The sequence below is a fragment of the Xenopus tropicalis genome, chromosome 3 (assembly GCF_000004195.4).
Source record: "Xenopus tropicalis strain Nigerian chromosome 3, UCB_Xtro_10.0, whole genome shotgun sequence".
Lineage (NCBI taxonomy): Eukaryota > Metazoa > Chordata > Amphibia > Anura > Pipidae > Xenopus > Xenopus tropicalis.
In genome coordinates this window covers 122536156-122555734 of record NC_030679.2, presented here as the reverse complement: position 1 = coordinate 122555734, position 19579 = coordinate 122536156, and the positions used below count along the sequence as shown (strand labels likewise).

At 38.4% G+C, this 19579-nt stretch overlaps 1 protein-coding gene across 12 annotated transcripts in view; it reads right to left on the bottom strand.

Annotated features, from left to right (window-relative positions):
• Positions 1-3316: 3316 nt before the first annotated feature.
• aak1 (AP2 associated kinase 1) overlaps positions 3317-19579 on the bottom strand; it is a 68037-nt gene continuing 51774 nt past the window's right edge. For 6 of the 12 annotated variants that reach the window (XM_012965973.3, XM_012965972.3, XM_012965974.3 and 3 more), the window contains 2 exons: positions 16979-17083; positions 3317-5313 (listed from right to left, as the gene is read on the bottom strand). In XM_012965973.3, the coding sequence (XP_012821427.1) occupies positions 4256-5313; positions 16979-17083 (1163 nt within the window). In that variant the 3' untranslated portion in view covers positions 3317-4255. 12 annotated transcript variants of the gene reach the window in all.

Genomic DNA, 19579 nt, shown 5'->3' with positions numbered 1-19579 from the left:
ACTGCTTTCAGCTAACCTATTGTTTCTCCTACTCAGTGTAACTGGAGTAGTCATAGCCTGACACTACCATTAGGTGGGGCATGGGAGCATTTTTAGCAATGCCCTACTGTTCAGCTGCTGGGGGGGGGGGGGGGTGATATAATTCTAACTTGCAGAACAGCAGTAAAGAGAGACTAAAGTGTTCTTATTAGAGCATGTCACATGGCTGAGAACACCTGGGGAAATAAGAATATATTTAACCCCCATGTCATATTTCTAAATTAAAAAAATCTGCTCTTTTCAAAAATGGATTCAAGCACTTGACTGAGACTGTTCTTTCACATCAGTTACTGCCCTAGTGGCCCTAAGAGTCTATGGTCCCTATCTAAGTCACCAGGGCTGGAACTAGGCGTAGGCAGAAGAGGCAGGTAGGTACACTCTCCTGCCTACCCTGGGGTGGGTGCGATAGCGCAGGGGCGAGGTGGCCAACTGGGTTACCTAGGGCACCCGGTTGGCTCGGCCTGCCCGTTAGTCACCCGACATTAAGTCAGCACCGTGTGTGCAGTACAAAATTATGTTTTCACACAAAATACTTTGTGTACACCACAATTTATTGTGCACGCTGGTCTCAAAATTTATGTAGAAGCACACAGCTTAGAGGGAAATGTGACCACAGCCCTTTAGCAGGGAAGATCTGTGCCCCCAAAAATGCCCCAGTAGCTCCCCATCTTCTTTTCTACTGATTCCCTGCCCATGCTCTGTGCTGCTGGCACTTACCTGAACTTAGGGACCCACTCACAATATACTGTGTATATAGAATATACATGTCACAATACTAGGCTGACAGATGAACCTCATTTTCTGCTTGATAATTTGCAATTAGCTTTAACATCTGCTCAGAGCAGCACACCGAGCATGTGCCCAAGATAGTGTGCTCTTCTGCACAACTTTGAAGGCCTGAATTATTAGTTATAGAGATTCTGCAACTTAATGCTGGTGCCGTAAGTCCACTATATATATATATTTTCATCCAGAATTTAATTAACTGGAGGAAGACATTATATGCTATTAACCACATTAATGATGTAGAGGGGAGGAGTTCAAAGAAATGATATTTCTGAAAAGTAATAAATGTAGTAGTCTTGTGATCCAAGGCTCATTTTTTTTTCCAGTGTTGCCTATTATGACTAAATAACCTTCAAGCAAGAATCTCTTTAAAGCTGAAATATATACAGACTCCAATCTCCCTTGGCTCTGTGAGTTGCACAAATAAGATTTTAAAATCTTTTATCTGGATGCAATAATAATAATAAAAAAACAACACCTAGCAGCAGTCACAGAGGTTATGCAATATTTAAGTACTATAATAGAGACCAGTTTACAGCAGGATAGGAAATGGCTTCAGAAGCATAGCAATACACACGTCAGCACAGCAGGTGTCCAAGGAACAGAGAATGAACATAAAGGGAATCCAAAGCTGCAAAAACAAAATCAAAACCCACCCCATGTGATGGCGCAGGTGAATGTAACAAGCTGGACAATGTCTTGCTTCATGTGGGTGTGTTGGTAGGTAAAGGGTTGTTTACATTTTATAAAACTGAATGTTTAAAAAAAAACAAAAAAAAACACCACCTTGTGATTTGCATAATTTACAATTAGGAACACTAGTATTATGGTTTTAATTCCTTTTACAGGAGAATTAAGTAATTCATATACTCCAAAATTGCCTGGGTGCCAGGTGTGGAAACAAAATGTAGATATCAAGAAGACACTGCACTCACAGTTCTGTACCTTTTGATATCTACATTAATGTTAGATGAATATGTCTATATTGTAATGTAGTGCATTGCCTTGCACAAGTATTAAAGTTTCAGCTTTGATAAATGTGTCAAAACCTTAAACTTTATTAACCGTCAGGGATTGGACTGTGGGATAAAACTGCTGGGAAACCCTTTTGGATTCCCTAGATCAGTGATCCCCAACCAGTGGCTCAAGAGCAGCATGTTGCTCCCCAACCCCTTGGATGTTGCTCTCAGGGGCCTCAAAGCAGGTGCTTATTTTTACATTTCTGGTTAGGAGGCAAGTTTTGGTTGCATAAAAACCAAGTACAATGCCAAACAGAGCCTTCTGTGGGCTGCCAGTCTACATAGGGGCTATTAAGTAGGCAATTATAGCTCTTATTGGCACCCACCAAGAACCTTTTTTCATGTCTGTGTTGCTCCCCAACTTTTTTTCCATTTAAATGTGGCTCACATGTATAAAAGGTTGGGGATCCCTGCCCTAGATCAATCTATAATAAATCTGAACCTTCAATTTTGGGAGAAAGTTCACATTCCAGAAGGTCAATTATCCTAAACATAAGGCCAAAGTAATACTGCAAAGGCTTCGGGGGGAAAAATGTCCTTCAATGAATGGCCCAGATCTGAGAATCTGAATACTAAGGAGCATCCAACTACCCTGAAAAATGTATAACATTTGCCTTAAAGAAGGTGTCCTAATCAGTCCTGAATAGTGTGCAAAGCTGGTATGAACTTACCTGAAAAGGTCTGGTGCTGAAATTGCAGCCAAATTTGGTTTTACTATGTATTACTTGGGGGTCATAGGAAAGTCTGAGGTGGGTGAAAAGGCACTGTGTATAAGTGGTTTATACATTGCCTGTATTAACTTACCTCAGTAGAAGTCATAGCCAGGTTCTACCTTCTGAATTAGCATTTTATATTTGAAGTGATTGGTGTTGGCATTGTTTCTATAGTTAGCAGTATATTTATGAGGTTATTATGCCACCACATAAGCTCACTTGAGTCCTGATTCTAATCGTACTGACTGCTTATCAGTTCTGGTGTGTGCAGACATCTGTTGCTTCAACAAACCTTACTGGTTTAATCTCCAATTCATCTGGGTCAGCCTGTTGGGTATTGTCAGCTATTTAGAATGCTGTTAGCCAAGATCCATCATAACGGAAGTTTCTGTTGATCTTTGCCAGCACATAAAGTCGGCAATAGCTGACCTTGAAATCCAAGGTTTGCACTCGGCTATGCCTCTATCAGGAAACAAAGTGGTTGGTTGGCTAGCTTTAGGGTCACTACTTTTGAGATTATTTTAGATACAGTAGTACTGATTTGGATCAGAGTGGCCTATAAGGTGAAAGTTGCCATGATTTCAAGAAATCTTGGAACTTTTGCGATTTGAAAGACTGCAAGTCATAAAGTATAGAAGACTGATTCATGAGTGGTTATTCCTTATCATCAAGTGCTTTAACAGTTCATAAAAGGGGGCATCATCATAAACATGGAGGAAAAAAAAATAAATATAAGGTAATAAAATGCTAAGGCTGAAATGAAGCAAATCTGGAAGTTTTTTATCGGCTAGTTTATATCTTGCCAATCATTCATTTCCCCCAAAATGTAGATTAAGAAGAACATTTGCATGACAGACATGAAAGAAAACAGAGCATACTACTAGGAAGCAGCTATCACTGCACTACAGTTCCATGCACCTCTGTGCTAGGGTGTTGAGACGTAGCTTCTGGAGAGCTGGAGTGTTGATGTTGCTTAGGCCTGACCTCATCAGTAAGTCATCCTGTACCAGTTCTGGGACTTCATCTACATCTTTTTTATATGTACATGCAAAAAACACTACAGTGTTTGTCCACAATACAGGGTACAGTAACTTAGTTGTAGTTGCTTACCTTTATGTAACTGCATAAACATAACACTTTAAGGGTTTTTGATCATGTCCATTCCAATGGAGGTTAAGAACTGACAGCACAGTACATAGATGACCCATTGGTTTTGCATACTAAAAATAATCTGAAACCATCAGACTTTATCATTCCTTTTTCAGGATTTGTAGAATTAATTGGTTCACCTCCATAAATAAGGCCATAAATAAGGCACCTCAATATCAAATACTCTAAACTAAACACAAAAAAACAAGGAAGGGGGAGGAGCATAAATTGAGTATGAACCCTTTTCTGAAACACTTGAAAATGGTTAATATGAAGAAGAATTGTATGCACAGAAGAGGAGTGTCAGAAGAGAAATTCATTCTAGTGCTTTCAGTTTGTGTCATTTCAACAAAAATTTTGTCCCAATATCAGGGGTCCAAACACTATGGTGGGATAGTAAAGAAGAGGTTAAAGTATTTTATAATAAGTGCACTGCAATATGAGGCTTCAAAGAGAAAAGTTAAGTTTCATAGAATGTGGGCAGTTGATTGTAGAATCAAAGGAGGCAGTTTTTTGTTTTTTTTAGAAGGAACTCCAGATGCATGAATCTTAAGGCTTTGGCCTGCTAGCTTTAGCAGGAAAAGGAGCAGAGCCAAATGGGTCTACATTAGTGATTTCTGAGGTCCTGTAAGTCACAGAGGATATAGGAACAGAGCCAGCTACAGAGGTGTTTGCGCTCTTGGAGACGACTTTGAAAGCAGCAATTGGTTGAGCATCCACATTCCGCCCATCTTGAGGGCTATAGTGCCTGGAATACTTTGACAATGACTGTGGGCGAAAAGGCTTTGTGACCACCGTGCCAAATACTGTCTCTTGAGCAGCCTCGTGCCCTGGAAGCATGTGATTCTCTATAATGCCTGGTTCCATTGAGGTATTAGTAAAAATAGAGGAGTCAGCTGATTCTAAGGGTCTGATGGAATGCGAATAGAGATTGCCTGTAGTGTACGAGGTCTTCATTGAAGAGGATCCAACTGCCATTTCAGAATTTCGGAATGTAGAATTACCTACCACATCAAGCCCAAGTAGAGACGAAAATGATTGGGATGAAATATTTTGAGATGCTTCTTCGGTACTGAGTTTCCTGGAAAAAGGGGCCCTGAGGAACACATCAGGTTCCTGTGACTGGAATGAAGGGAATGCAGTCTTGGCTACAAAGGGAGCATTGGTAAATATTTCTGATTCATCCTGTGTTAATTTAGGACCCTTGAATGGAGCAGTGGAGAATACATCAAAACCTTCAGCCAAGCTCAACTCTGGCCGCCAAGAGTTTACATTGTGAAAAGGAAGTTGAGAATTCTGGGTGCTAATTTCATCTATAGGAGGACTTGGAACTTCTAAATCCTTAGTTTTCCTAGAACATTCATCATCATCTGATTCCATTAGTAAAGGTCTTGATCCACTGCAGTCGAGCAAGTCAGGGTCATGATCAGTTGCTTCTCCATCACTGCTATGAAAAGAACTGCAGCTAGATGGACCCTTTGATGGACACTCATTTTTCATTTCAAGGAAGTGTTTGTTGTCAGCAGCCAGAGGATAGTCTCCACCTGAGTGCATTTTAATATGCCCATCGCTTCCAGGAGGAAATACCTTCATATCTTGATGCACACCTGACAAAAAAAAAAAAAAAGAAAGCTTACATTTTCCTCTGATTTCAGTGAAAAGCATGTGAATTACTGTAGATAAACCTCAACTGTTTCAAGTATACACGGTATAGAAAATATAATTCATTTACTGTCTTGGCACTTAGAAATGGAGCTCGTTCCTGTAATTATAAAAGAACCTTATGCCACTATGTGATGCTAAATCCTGGAATTGTGTACCAGTAGGATAATAACTCATCCTTTTAACATTGTCTTCTTCCAATCATGCTTGTTATTATGGCTGTCTTGTTAGGAAAATAAATCTGGAGTTGAACATGATTTTGTGGTCCATTCTATTCATTCTCTGATATACACATATACACAAACATATACAGGTATGGAATCTAATATCCAGAAACGCCTAAAATTCTGTTCTACCAAATAGTTCTTCATTGTTGACAGATATATTCTCTGTAATACAACAGCACCCTGCACATGATGCTACCCCATGTTATTAGCAATAGCAAAACAATCATATTTTTTGTGTTTTTATTGATTGATCCTAGTAAGCAACCGTTGGTGCTCCACATGTCAAAAATACCCTTTATGAGGAATACCCCAGATCTCAAGCATTTGGGATACATGATCCCATACCTGTACACATACATACACAGATAAATAAGCATGCTGTTCTGCACAATGAATATTCCTAGAGAGTACCACAGCTAAACACAAAGGAAGACATTGGGTTTTACATGTAACACCTCTTACCTTGTGGGTAACATTAGCTTACTGAGTGCAAAAAGGATGAAAAACACATTGAAAAATCTATATTTGAAAGTGCTAATGGCACCATTTGCATTTGAAATGACTTGGTGGTCAGAATGTCAAATGATGGACTTTGAAGACCTCAACAAATTTGGTTAGAAAGGATGTACCTTTTGAATAGGGCTTCCTGAATCAGCCTAAAGATGTAGAAAGGATCCATGACTCTGAGGTTCTCCCTTGATCTTTCTGATTGTGGCCTCTCCCTGGGCGTTATTTGCAATGCTAGGGCCGAATGTGCTTTGGCCACTGTAACTGTGTCATTAGGCTTGAGTTCTATACGAGCACACACTGTGCATGTCTGAGCCAGAAAGACTCAATAAGGATATGAAGTTTAGAAGGACAATATAGAAAGGGGCTCTTACAGAGGGACAACTTTGAGCAGCACTATATTATATATATATATATTTCATTTTAAACAGACGACTCACCTGCAGTGGGCTCTGTACTGGTGTAAGCACATTTTTTTTCTGCTGCTTACATTTCCTTACCTTCCAACATCAACAGAATAAAAAAAATGGTGGCTATTCATCAGCAGGTAATTTTGCCTAAATAATGCAGACAATCTCTAAAATTGGCACTGCTAAAGCCGCCCATGATTAAGTCATAACAGAAGACTAGCATGCACTTTATATTTCTGAATGAGAAAGACCATTATTTATAACTATATAAGCCTGAGATGAGATTACTCTTCGGGGAAATAGTGTATGAAATATAAAACATGCATTGTTTCCCTTCATCCTTGGTGGGTTACAGGACAAGAACGTGTATAATCAGTGCACATCATGGAACTCCTTGGTGACTGCCAAAACCCTCTTAAAGAGGACGGGTGGTAGTTTTGGACAAATGAAAGAAACGATTAGTAGCAGGTGTAGCAGATGGAAAGGTAAAATCACCAGGGGGTGCCAAAAAGGTGCTGTAGGTGTTCCCATGGAAATAAGTTAATTGCTTAGTCATTTTCCCCAATTCATTTTCTTGGCAAAATGTAGATTTTCAATAGAAGAAAAACTTTTTACACAGTAGCCATCTTTGCCCTTTGTTTGGCAACATAAACTTCACAAGCCTTCCATAATAAATATGGAAATATTATTATAATTATAAATAATTATATTTGCATTTTTGTTGACAAGTTTGAGGTTAAATTGCAATGATCAAAACCAGTCCAAAAACAACATTTTGCTTTAAACTGTTTAAAGTTTAGCAACCTATGTAAATAGGCAAGCGTACAAGGGGCAACACGCAGCATGGCTGCCTTCCTGCAGCTTCTGATTGGGTGATGCAACAGTAACTGGCCAGCATGGGTATTAGCAGATGAAGTTTTCAAACCTTCTTGATTCTAGAACATGGATATAAGTCAGGATCAGGGTGCCTCCACCAATCAAATGCAACTTATTGGTATGTGTAAGCCCTCTTTAGGAGTGGCGCTTATATTTCTATTTGACAATTTGTATTTGAAAGCTGTGTTCATACAAAAGATTGTTTGCATTTGAAAATTTCATAAAACACTGCAATCACCAGCAAAAATGTTTCAGTACTTACCTGGAGCTTTCAGAGCAGCCACTTCATTAAATTGCAAATAGCCACTCTGAATTCATGTTTACAGGGTACATGTCAGCCATCTATTGGCTGCAGAGAAAAGCATTAAAAGCTATAAAATGATGCAGACTGGTTTCTTTTTCCATGGGAAAATATGTGTTTTCCAAAGTGCATCAGTTAATGTTGCTTCTCCATTTTTAAAAGAGCAAACAGATTTTTTTTATATGTTATTTTGAAATTTGACATGGGTCTAGTATTCTTCGTTTCCCAGGTGTCCTTAGCCATGTGACTTGTGTTCTGGTAAATATCAGTTTCACTTTACTATAGCACTACAGGTTGGAGTGGTATCACTCCCCGCCCTTTACCCCCCAGCAGCCAATCAGCAGAACAATGGGCATTGCTAAAGATTATCCCTTGGCCCACCTAGTGAAAGATATGAGAATAGCACTCAATAGCAAACACCCAAGTCTGACCATGACTCCTCCAGAGTTATGTGGGAGTAGGAGAAACAATAGGTTATCTGAAAGCAGATCCATTATGAGGGGCTTTCAGCTTTGTTGAAGGCACAGTTCTAGAGCTCAAGGTTGTGATGCATGGCTACTACTGACCCCCTGCAGGTGACAAAGTGCGCTACCTCTGTGCAAATAAGTTATATGTATTTTTTCTACTTAAAATCCTTATCTGACTGCTAAACACACACATACCCAATGGCAACACATTGCTGAAAACATACTTTTTTAATGGCTTAATGTAGCAACTGTGTAGATTTTGCTACATATACTCTAATATGGATAAATGCGGCACATTCTGTTGACCCCTCCCCCCCCCCACTGTTTTTGGAAATCAGCAACATTTGTTAGCACATCCTACAGCGTTAAGACATGTAAAGCAATACACAAGTGCTGAAAGCAGAAGCAGTTCTTTAAAATACTTTAATTCACAGAAATAGATTGGTTTCTACTATACAATTGGGGAATGTGCAGGTTGTAGAGGTCATAATGGGAATAGTTTTTCAATAGCTACTTCTTTTTCTCCCAGAAATATAGGAAGGACAAAACTGAAGCATTCTGTGCCAGAGGAGGCTTATGGACTGAGTTAACAGAAATATATTTATATATTTATATATACACAAGTCAAAATTCTATCAATTACTTAACTAAAGCAATCCCCCCATTGATAAGAATTGCTCTCAAGAAGAAAGCTCATTTTCTTACATTACAGAAGAAAGAAAGGGAAAAAATGGTGGATTTAACACAGGTAGAAACCAGTTGTACAGAGGAGCTCCCCCACACGCTCTGAAGATAAAGAGTTCTATTTACAGACGGCAAAATCCATCACATTGTAGAGGGGCATCAAAAGACATACAAAGAAAGTCTACCTTGACTGATTTGTATACCCTGTGAGCGATGTGCACAATATACAGATTACATCGGAGACTTCCTTACTGACATTTGCACGAACAGAGAATACGCTTTTCTTGCAGGACACGCTAAACACAAGTACAGCTTTAAATACTTTAGTTGAAAAAAAAAAAAAAAAAAAAAATCAAGATCGGGCTACAATGGTATCCCGCCATGCAGAGTGGAATATTCAGCTTCATTAGCAGGACATTTATTTTTGTCACATCTGTGATGTTAAAAGTTGGATGCACTCCATTCTCAAGACAAATGCAACAAACTTTGATATCTGTTTTGTGTTGATTTTGCACCAGAACTTCCAGAAACAGAATTTAATCTAAAAAATGAAGGCATTTGACTATGCTAACACTGCTCCACAAACTGCATCTGTGCATGACTCGAGTGGACCACATGTGGCTGCATAAATCAGTCAACACAGGAAGATCTATTGACTACATTTTTTTTTTCTTTTTTACAATTTGCTCCTCCACAAGTTCATTGGATTTAGGAAGAAATAACAATATAAACTTTCTGCATTCAAACTTCTTTTCTTTGCATGACTTTCTATCACTAGGACCAAAAGTATTGTGCATGGAACACTTTGTGACATGAATACAGCGCAACAACAGGGAGCTGCTCTACAAATGAATTGGTTTTACAGACAGACACTACCTTTTGCATAAAATAGGCTATTATCTGAGAAAATATGAAGGTGGAATTGCTGTGACATTAACAGTTTTATCATTTCATTAATTTTGCCCCTTTTTACTTTCATCCATTTCAATATGCACCTTAATGGGCTTTGAGTATTTTTCAACAGAAGTTACATTGTGATGTGCAGTGGCGATTACACTCTGAAGATAAAGAAGACATCTGTAGCTTTGTACGTTTCCCTGTGTATCCTCTCAAGATTTAAAAATCATTGTTCAGCTTCTGGCACATCTTTCTATATAAGGAATCAGAATTCAGTCTTTTTGTTTCACAGTTTTACTCTTTTGTGTTCAGACAGACCCTGAAATGTACCACATTGCATCTAGGCAGATAAAGCAAATGTGGTCACCAGAGCTCTGATTTTGGAGGTATACATATTTGAAAGCAGATGTTCTCTGCTAGCGGATACCACATATTCGCATCAGAAAGGCAAAAATAACAAGACATTGAGACATTTGGAGATGTTACTGTGACATTCTGTTGTTGTCCTAATTCTGGGTTTAATTAATACTTCATGGAGTATTAATAGGAATCATCAATAGGAATCATCTGAGTTTGATCAATGGTAGAACTTTGGCAGGTACTCCATTACCAGGTAAATGGTGGTATATAGATATATATATTTATATAAATTTATGTACCATATATAGCAACTGTTGCAGAGAACATTCTAAACCTGTATAGTATAATTCATATATTTTTAGTAAAAGCAACCATCTGTTCTTGATATCCGTACACAAGAAGGCTTTTTATGAACTATTAAGGATCCAATATGTAAACACGGAACAGCAAGTGCAACATTCGGTGCTCTGGTTGTTGAGGAACCACAGTTCCTAGCAAGACCCCACCAGAAGTGCTGAAGATTGCCAATCCCTGAGCGAGTGTCAGCAACTCCATCGCTGGGGTAAATTGGTAATCCTCTTTGGCCCCCCCTCATATAACACCACCATCTAAGCTGTTTAGTCCTTCCACAACACAGGTCCCTCTATTCTTTTAAAGACGGAAGCAGTTCGTAGAAGACAAAGATGGTAAAGGATATGTGTTCAGAGTCAGCCAGTTTTCTTAGCAGATCCACACTACACTGATGTGCACAAAAGGATCAAATAAAAAATACAGAGATGTACATATATATATATCCATCTAACTATTTATATATATGTATATATATGCAGGGTTACTCCTCTGAGGGGTGGGAAGGATTTCACTAGCATGTGTGCAGTTTACAAGTCTATGAGCTGATCCACCAGTAGAAGAGACATGGTCATGTTTGGTAGGCTCGACTCAGAATTCCCACTGCTGCTACTAGAGTGAGTACCTGAAAAGTGGGGGAGAGACAGCAGTTCAGTATCTTGATGAGGATAGCAAGAGAGGAAAAGAAAAGTTGAGGAAGGAGTGCAACAAAAAAAGCAGCTTTGTTATTGTTGTTATATGAGCTGGTTATAAAGCTGTGAGGCCTTATGCATGATAGGTTTTAAGCTTGCATCAAACCTCCTTTGGGATAACTAACTGTAATAAAAAAATTCCCCTATAATGTAATAAAAGGCACCATTAGGCTTTAGATGGGTGACCAATAAATCCTAGCTGCTTGCTATAGGTGACAAAACTAGTGATGAGCGAATCTGCCATGTTTCACTTCGCCAAAAAATCTGCAAAACTGCGAAAAATTTGCTAAATGCATTGAAGTCGATGGACATTTTTTTTTTATGTGTGACAAATTTTTCTTGAGTTCAAGAATATTTTCTTACATGTGCGACATTAGAGTCAAAGGGCGTTTTTTCTCAGCAAATTTTTGATGCAGTTTTGTCGATACCTGGTGAAAAAATGTGCTTATCGCTAGACAAAACCTGTTGCCAACTCTGCACCATTTATAAATTTACCTAACTGAAGCAGTACATACCAGGCAACTGTACCGATAACACTAGTTTTTCCATATATTACTGCCTCTTACCTACATTCAACTGTATTGTCTCACAAATAGCAATTCCTAAATAATAAGAAAGTGTGGTGACCCTAAATGGTGCTAATATGCTTTCACATATTTAAGGGGTAAATTAGGGCACCTATCTGGCAAGACTCACTAGCAAGGGTAGGCTGTGTTTAGACTTTAAAGGAACAGTAACACTAAAAAATGAAAGAGCTTTAAAGTAATAAAAATATAATGCACTGTTGCCCTGCACTGGTAAAACTGGTGTGTTTGCTACAGTAACACTACTATAATTTATATAATAAGCTGCTGTGTAGCCACGGGGGCAGCCATTCAAGCTGGAAAAAAGGAGAAAAGGCACAGGTTACACAGCAGATAACAGATAAGTTCTGTAGAATACAATAGTGTTTTATCTGTTATCTGCTATGTGCCTGTGCCTTTTCTCCTTTAAATGGCTGCCTCCATGGCTACATAGCAGCTTATTTATATAAATTATAGTAGACTTTCTGAAGTAAACACACAACTTTTACCAGTGCAGGGCAGCAGCACATTATATTTTAGTTACTTTTATACACTTTCATTTTTTGGTGTTACTGTTCCTTTAAAGGAAAACAAAAGGTATAATCACTTGGGGGGAGGCAAAATATTAGGCACTCGCCAGTGATTATAGTGATTATCGCTTAGCCAGGCCATTGCTCCAATAAAAACTGTACCAGCCTGGGGTAAGGAGCCCAGTATATGCATCTTCTTTGGCTTCTGTTCTCTTCATTCTGGCCTGGCACAAGTGCAGCAGAGCTAAACTCAAACTTAAATGCAAAAAGATGGTTTTTTTTTTTACTCTACTGCGCATGTGCCTGCCCAGAGGGAAACAAAAATGAAAATACTTTTTGGCACCCCCTAGTATTTATACCTTTAGTTCTCCTTTAACTGATCCTAAAGGGGCAACAACAATAACTAATTAGCCCATATTTCTTTTTAGATTCAAAAATATTTCTCTTAATGCTTTAGTGCCCTCTTATTTCAGTTTGTTTTACCTTGCAAGAGGGATCACTTTAAAGATTAATAAAAAAATAACTGGATAGCTTTTCTGCCAACATGGATTCATGCAGCTTAGTTTCCATCAAGTACAAGCTACTGTGTTATTATTACAGAAAAAAGGATAAAAAGTATAAAATAGAATCAATGGGAAACTGCATTCAAAACTTTTACTTATTTGGATAACGGGTTTTCATACATTATATGCCATATCTGTCTTGTGGTAAGAGGAACAACACAGTACATGTAAAAAAAAAAAAATAATAATAATAAAGCTGGCTTTGTAAATGGCAAAATAAGCATTCTTAAAAACAAGTAGAACCTACATCAGCTTTAATGGAGGAGGCTTATAAAATGACATGCATCTATTCCAGAAAAGTCTTCACAGATTATCAGTGATCAAGACAAAAATTTAAATGATTATAATATTACATTTAAGGGCTTGGTGCCAGCACTTTTGGTACAGAAGCACTGATGGCTACACGTCTGGTTCCTGGTGAAGTATATGGTAAATATAACATTATGCAAATGCCCTTCAGGGCATCGACTATAAAGTTTGAGGAAATGTTGAACTGAATCTGGCTCATAGGTTTTATCTAGAAGGTCCCCCCCAAAGTATAGGACATGAGTGGTTTAAAATGGTGTATGAACTGTGTGAGCCATTAATTTCTAAATAGGATAAGAACCCTACATATAAACATGTATGTTTATTCAACCACATTTCCAAAAAAGTTGGGACACTAAAAATGAAAATTGCATATAAACAGATTGCAAATCATTTTTAACCCTATAGTCAATGTGCAAAGTCCACAAGCGGCCATTTTTTGCCACTGTGCCAACTATGTAGGACATGGGCACTCTTTGGAATCAAATGTGGCTTATGTTAGACAGTGCTTCATTTAATAGAGGCAGGCTGGGAGTCACATAGGCATCCCCCATTGCCCCGTACCTTGCGCATCAAGAGGCAAAAGGTATTAAGCGGCAGGATGCGCAGCCCACATCAGGGCCCTGTTCTTACTACCTGCCCTGTAGTCCTCGCGCTGTGAAATTTGTTTTTGCAGTGTTACTGGCATTAAATTCAAAATAAGCAGATATTTGTGCAATTACAGTTCAGTTCGCCCCCCCAAGTGAGATAAATTAAGTTTCTCCTTGGGCCTGTGCTCCTTTTAGGAGTAAACTGCACCATCTCATGGATAAACTGCCTAACCACAGTGCAAACATCTCCTTACCTTCATTGCTCTATCCTTTTGCTTTTGGCGACCTGTGCATACGCAGTAGAGTAGATCTGCCGAGTTTACCCTACTGTACATGAGCCAACAGGGACTTTTTGCAAGGGACACCTGGGACGCTGGTCGGAATACAAGTAAAATGGCGGCATGGTGCTCAGCCAGGTTTTGCCATCTGCTGGTGAAGTTTTCTCCTAACAGGAGCACCAGCTTGGGGAAAAAACTTGGCAATCTATTTCACTGAGGGGGCGGGGTGCCTAATATTTTGGCACCTCCCAGTGAAATACACTTTACGTTTTATTTACATATTACACAGCATCCCAACTTTTTTGGAAAAAGGCTTGTACATGCTCCTGCAAATATATACGGAGAAGGAACTGTATCTCTTTTCTCCTAATCTAATGTTAATAATCTATAACTCCTTCTTATAGATGCACTTGCTATAAGCATCCTGCACTGAAGTCAGGTAGGGTCTCTAAGGGTGAGAGCACACCATAGCAGATAGTCTGCTTTCATGCACTCACCCCTGAGCTCCATTGACAAGCCTGGACTCGGCCTGTACAAATCTACACAGGGTAAAGACTGGCTCAATAATCCATTCTTTTGCACTTTGCAGGCCTATCTCTGCCCCCTGTAGCTCCACATAGGCCAACACCAGGTATGTCAATGGAGCTACATGGGTGAGTGCATGAAACCAGATCCGCTTTCCTCCGCCTGTATACAAAATGCAAGAGGAAATTGGACTATTCACTGAGTAAGCCTGGACATGTTCTATAGAAAAAAGGACCTATGAAAGGAGACCCATGTATAAGATAAAGACTGAAGTTGTTCCAAAGAGAACTTACAAATGATTGGACAAAGGAAAGAAACAGACAGAATGCAGAAAGACTGAAGTTTATCAGCTACACTACATTAGCTCACCAAAGCATAATTTGGAGAAAGGTGGAAGCCAAGGGGAAATTTTCAGTATCATGCAAACAGAACTAATCTTGGTCCCTCTTTTTGTTTATATCTGCTCTGAATGTTAACTACATGGCTAATCTGCATTTGTTCAAGTTAGTCGACCCATGGCATGGACTTGGATTTATGTTACCTTAGCTAACCTCAAATACACTTGTATTACTGTTGTAGACTAATCATTTAAAGTTGGATTAGTTGGATTGAGTTACTGCTTCTGGGTAGCAAAAAGGCAGTTCACCCAAAAAACGTATTACCTTTAGCACAAGGTATTTATCAAAATGGAAAAAATGAGCAACTGTACGAGTCACACAATCTCACCGGTTTAGTGGTGTCTCCCTATTCCCCAAGGACCACCAAGGAGATTTTTATGATATCACAACCTAAGAACAGTATATATGAAAGGACGTTGGCCATCTGCACTTTTAGAAAAACTCTATTTGACTAATAAAACTAGTAAATGGTTTGTATGCACCAGGCCAAGATTTGGAGCCCTAGAAAGTGGATACATATCTTATTTCTCGAAAGATCAATAACAAGTCAAATCTTTAGTGTCTTTTAGTCACTGACACAACTGCAATTTTTAGGAAAAAAAGTGCCTTAATAGTTTAGCACCATCTTCTGGCACCTTAAAACCAAAATGGACTAAGTGTTACATTCATATAGAGGCATAAAGGAACCTTAGAAGCTCCACTGGTATGGAATTATGATATAATGAATGCTACAGTTTCTGCTTTTTTTTTTTACATTACACATTACCAAATGCACTGTAAAACAAGTTTGCTTTTTATTTTTTTTAAAGAAAATGATCAAATACTGCTTTCACCATTTTAAGTAAAGCACTGTAATACAAAAACTGTATGCTAGTTTTTGTAATACTGTAATGGTTACTGATGTAATAGATGTAACATACTAGTCAGAAAACTACTTCCTTCTTTCAAATCTCTAACCTCTTAGTTAGTCAGTGACTTGGAGTGAGTAGATGTCTAACATAATATCCAGAACTCCCTTCTTTACAGCTCTCTAAGCTGTTAGCAGTACATAACCAGTCAGTGACTTGAGGGGGGCCACATGGGACATAACTGTTCAGTTAGTTTGTGAGCACACAGGTCAGATTCAAAAGCAATCTTACTGAACAGTTATGCCCCATATGGCCCCCCTCAAGTCACTGACTGGTTATGTACTGCTAACAGCTTAGAGAGCTGTAAAGAAGGGAGTTCTGGATATTATGTTAGACATCTACTCACTCCAGCCTTTATAAATTACATTTTTGCCTAACTATTTTGAAAACATTTTTTATATTGCGCAGGCTATCTATTTTACTCAGTCTGATTTTTACACTGAACTGTTCCTTTCAAGTAGGTACACTTTCAGTTCCATTGTCAGTTTTTCTCCTGTACCTCTCAGTACAAGACATACAGACACACCATTCTAAGCTAGCTTTCCTTATGCCTTTGGTGCTAATGTAACAGACAAATGTGGATCTTTATGACATATTCTGGCATTCTTCTGTTTCTTTTTCTTATTGCCAAACCAGATTGATGGCAAGTCTCTAAGGAACATAACATAGGGATGCACCAAACCCAAGATTTGGTTCAGCATTCAGCCGAATCAAGGCACTTTGTGCAAGATTATGTTTAGGTCAAAGCCTTAGTGTTTAGCTGAGCCAAATTCTAAGCCATAATGTAGTGGTTATAAAGTGTTGGACACCTGAAATAGACAGATTTTTCAGTGAATCAATGAAACATATTTAAATATGTACATTATGGCTTTGATTCAGTTCAGCGTGTTTTCTTTTTAAATACAGGATTCAATTCATATCCAAATCCAAAAATCAAGACATTGGTGCATCTCTACACATTAGACCAATGATATCTTATCTGTATCCCTTCACCTGCTGCTGCAGTGCCACTATGCAGTTTAGGTCAATAACAGAAGGGCAGTTCAAAACTTAGGGATACCTGAGAAAAGGAACATGGACACCTTCACTGCTAATAGCAAATTATGGATTTTAATCTGCAGTAATAGGTTTTTTCACAAAATGCCTTATTTGTTCCCTAGAACACCTTCCTCTTTCTTACCTTGGGAATTTTTGGATACCAGAACTGGAATAGGATCAAATTCATCATCAGCCCTTTTTTCTGTATCGTCCGGGATATCAAAGCCCGTTAGCAGGTTAGTATCGTCTGCAGCGTGCGGAGGAGAGAGAAGCGGGAAGCTCAGACAGCAGTAAAGATAAGCTTGTTAGACATATAAGCCAAGCAGAAAAAAGCAGAACAGGGAGCTAGTTGGCTGAATAAGAGAAAATAATTGACCAGAGGGAATGCAAAGAGAAAAAAAATAGAAGGACAAGACTATCATTAAGCCAAGCATTGCCCTTAAACTACCTAAAATGAAGATATATATATATATATATATATATATATATAGGATCTTACTGTGTAGAAGAGTCTGTGAAACTTACAGATATGCACAAAAAAGTATTCACTACCTCAGTGGAATTCAACCAATATAAAAGAGCATGTGCTGAACTTAGATATTGCACATAATGATCTGTGGTACGGGGGCCTCATTCCAAGTATGAAATGGCCGGATTGGGAAAGGCATCCCTTTGCTTCTATGATTGTGGAAGTGATAAGACAGATCTTTGAATAATATGATGAAATCATGTAATGGGAATGTTTAACTTAGAAATTAAAGGACATGTAAACCTCCCCCCAAAAAAATATAATCAGTGAACAGCCTATCTGAAATTTTTAAATACATGCCACTCCTGTTGAGACTGTAGCATCCCCCTTAATCACTTGGTATTCCTTCTCCCCCTCTAATCCTCTCCCCCTACCTTAGGAATGGAATTTGGCTGTTGGCTAACTGTGCATGTTTAGTTCTTCTCAGCTCAGGATACTAAACACGCCCTTCCAGCCTAACAGCCAATGAAGAGATGGCACAGCTGGTTTCTAATAAAACTCTGTTCTGGCTGAGCTCAGTTTAACCATTACAGGGCACAATTCAAGCAGGGCTTTTTATCAAAGTGAGTTCTGCCTGTGTAAGCCTGCATTCTTCATTGCCTGAACAGCACTCACGGTAATATAAGATAAAAAATAGTTTATTTAAACATAATGTCTGTGCGTTTCGATCCCTATAGGATCGTCATCAGGACGATATCAGGAAGTGAGGTGCATGGTTAAATACAAACATTGTCCAATCAGTGTATACAAACAATTAAACAGTTGTAACCCATTGTGTGCATATATAAAATCCCATAGTATGTCACTACTGTTGCAAATAATGAATTGGTGGAGATGACACTTAATGTGTCACTCCACATTTTCTGCCCTTTATAAATTAATATGAATTAGATAGATAGAATAGATAGAATAAATAGATAGATAGAATAAATAGTTGATTCCTTATTATGGACAGGGTATTATGATGTATATTTGTACCCAACATAGTGGTAACTGGTGAGCCTAAATTATTAAGTTATTTATTCTGCTTAATGTAATTAATACTGGTTTCCTTCCCCTGTTTTTATCTATGGTTTTTAATTGTTATAAACTTTTGTGACTTTTTCACGTTTTTGTTCGGTCACATTCTATCATGTCACCTACTTATCATGCCACTGTTTTATGATATGACACTTAGCATATTGATTGATATGTTTGGCTTGTACTCTCTTGATGTAGAAAATAGAGAGGCATATCGTATTTGCACTTTTGATATGGGATTAATTATAATAATATGGGAATAAGATTTTTATGTCAATTTTTCTGTGGGTATGTATTTACTGCAATTATAATGTATACAGGTGTCTAGTGACTAAATTGAAGTGGATTTTCCACTTGTGCACTTGAGAGAGTTGATACATAGATTTATTTGCAACAGTAGTGACATACTATGGGATTTTATATATGCACACAATGGGTTACAACTGTTTAATTGTTTGTATACACTGATTGGACAATGTTTGTATTTAACCATGCACCTCACTTCCTGATATTGTCCTGATGACAATCCTATAGGGATCGAAACGCGTAGACATTATGTTTAAATAAACTGTTTTTTATCTTATATTACCGTGAGTGCTTCCTATGGGATGGTATGCAGTTTAATGGTTAGCACCCAGTTGTGATCTATCGTTTTGGTGAGTGCCGATGCTGGGACATTATATATATTCATCAGTGGGCATATATATATTCCATGCCCTTATTTGTCACTGTATGTGTGAGGCAATGATCCTTAAACTGTTGCCTTGCAATCCTAGCTGCAAAGCAAATCAGAGTAAAATGTAGTAAGAGCGCCAGCTTGATCATTTAGACATTCCTGGAATCTCAGCTTCAAGGTCAGTTAGGGAGTTAGGGTGAGAGATGGGTGAAAACTTATAAGCTGTCCTCGATATTCTCCGAACTATGGCTGAACACCTGATACAACAATCCATATCTGTATCCTTTTTATGAGGTAAATGCATCCTGGAAAAATGTTGGACCTCAAGGAAGGGAGGCTTGAGTCACAAATGTCCAAAAACCATCAATCTAAAGAAAAACAAGTATAGTATAGACTATCCCTTTCATAACGCCATCCTTATTGCTACATATAATTTCTAGTTCCATTTTAAAGTCAGTTTTAGAATGAAACAATCAGTGGTCCTTACAGTTTCTCCTTGAAATGGGTGAGAAACACAT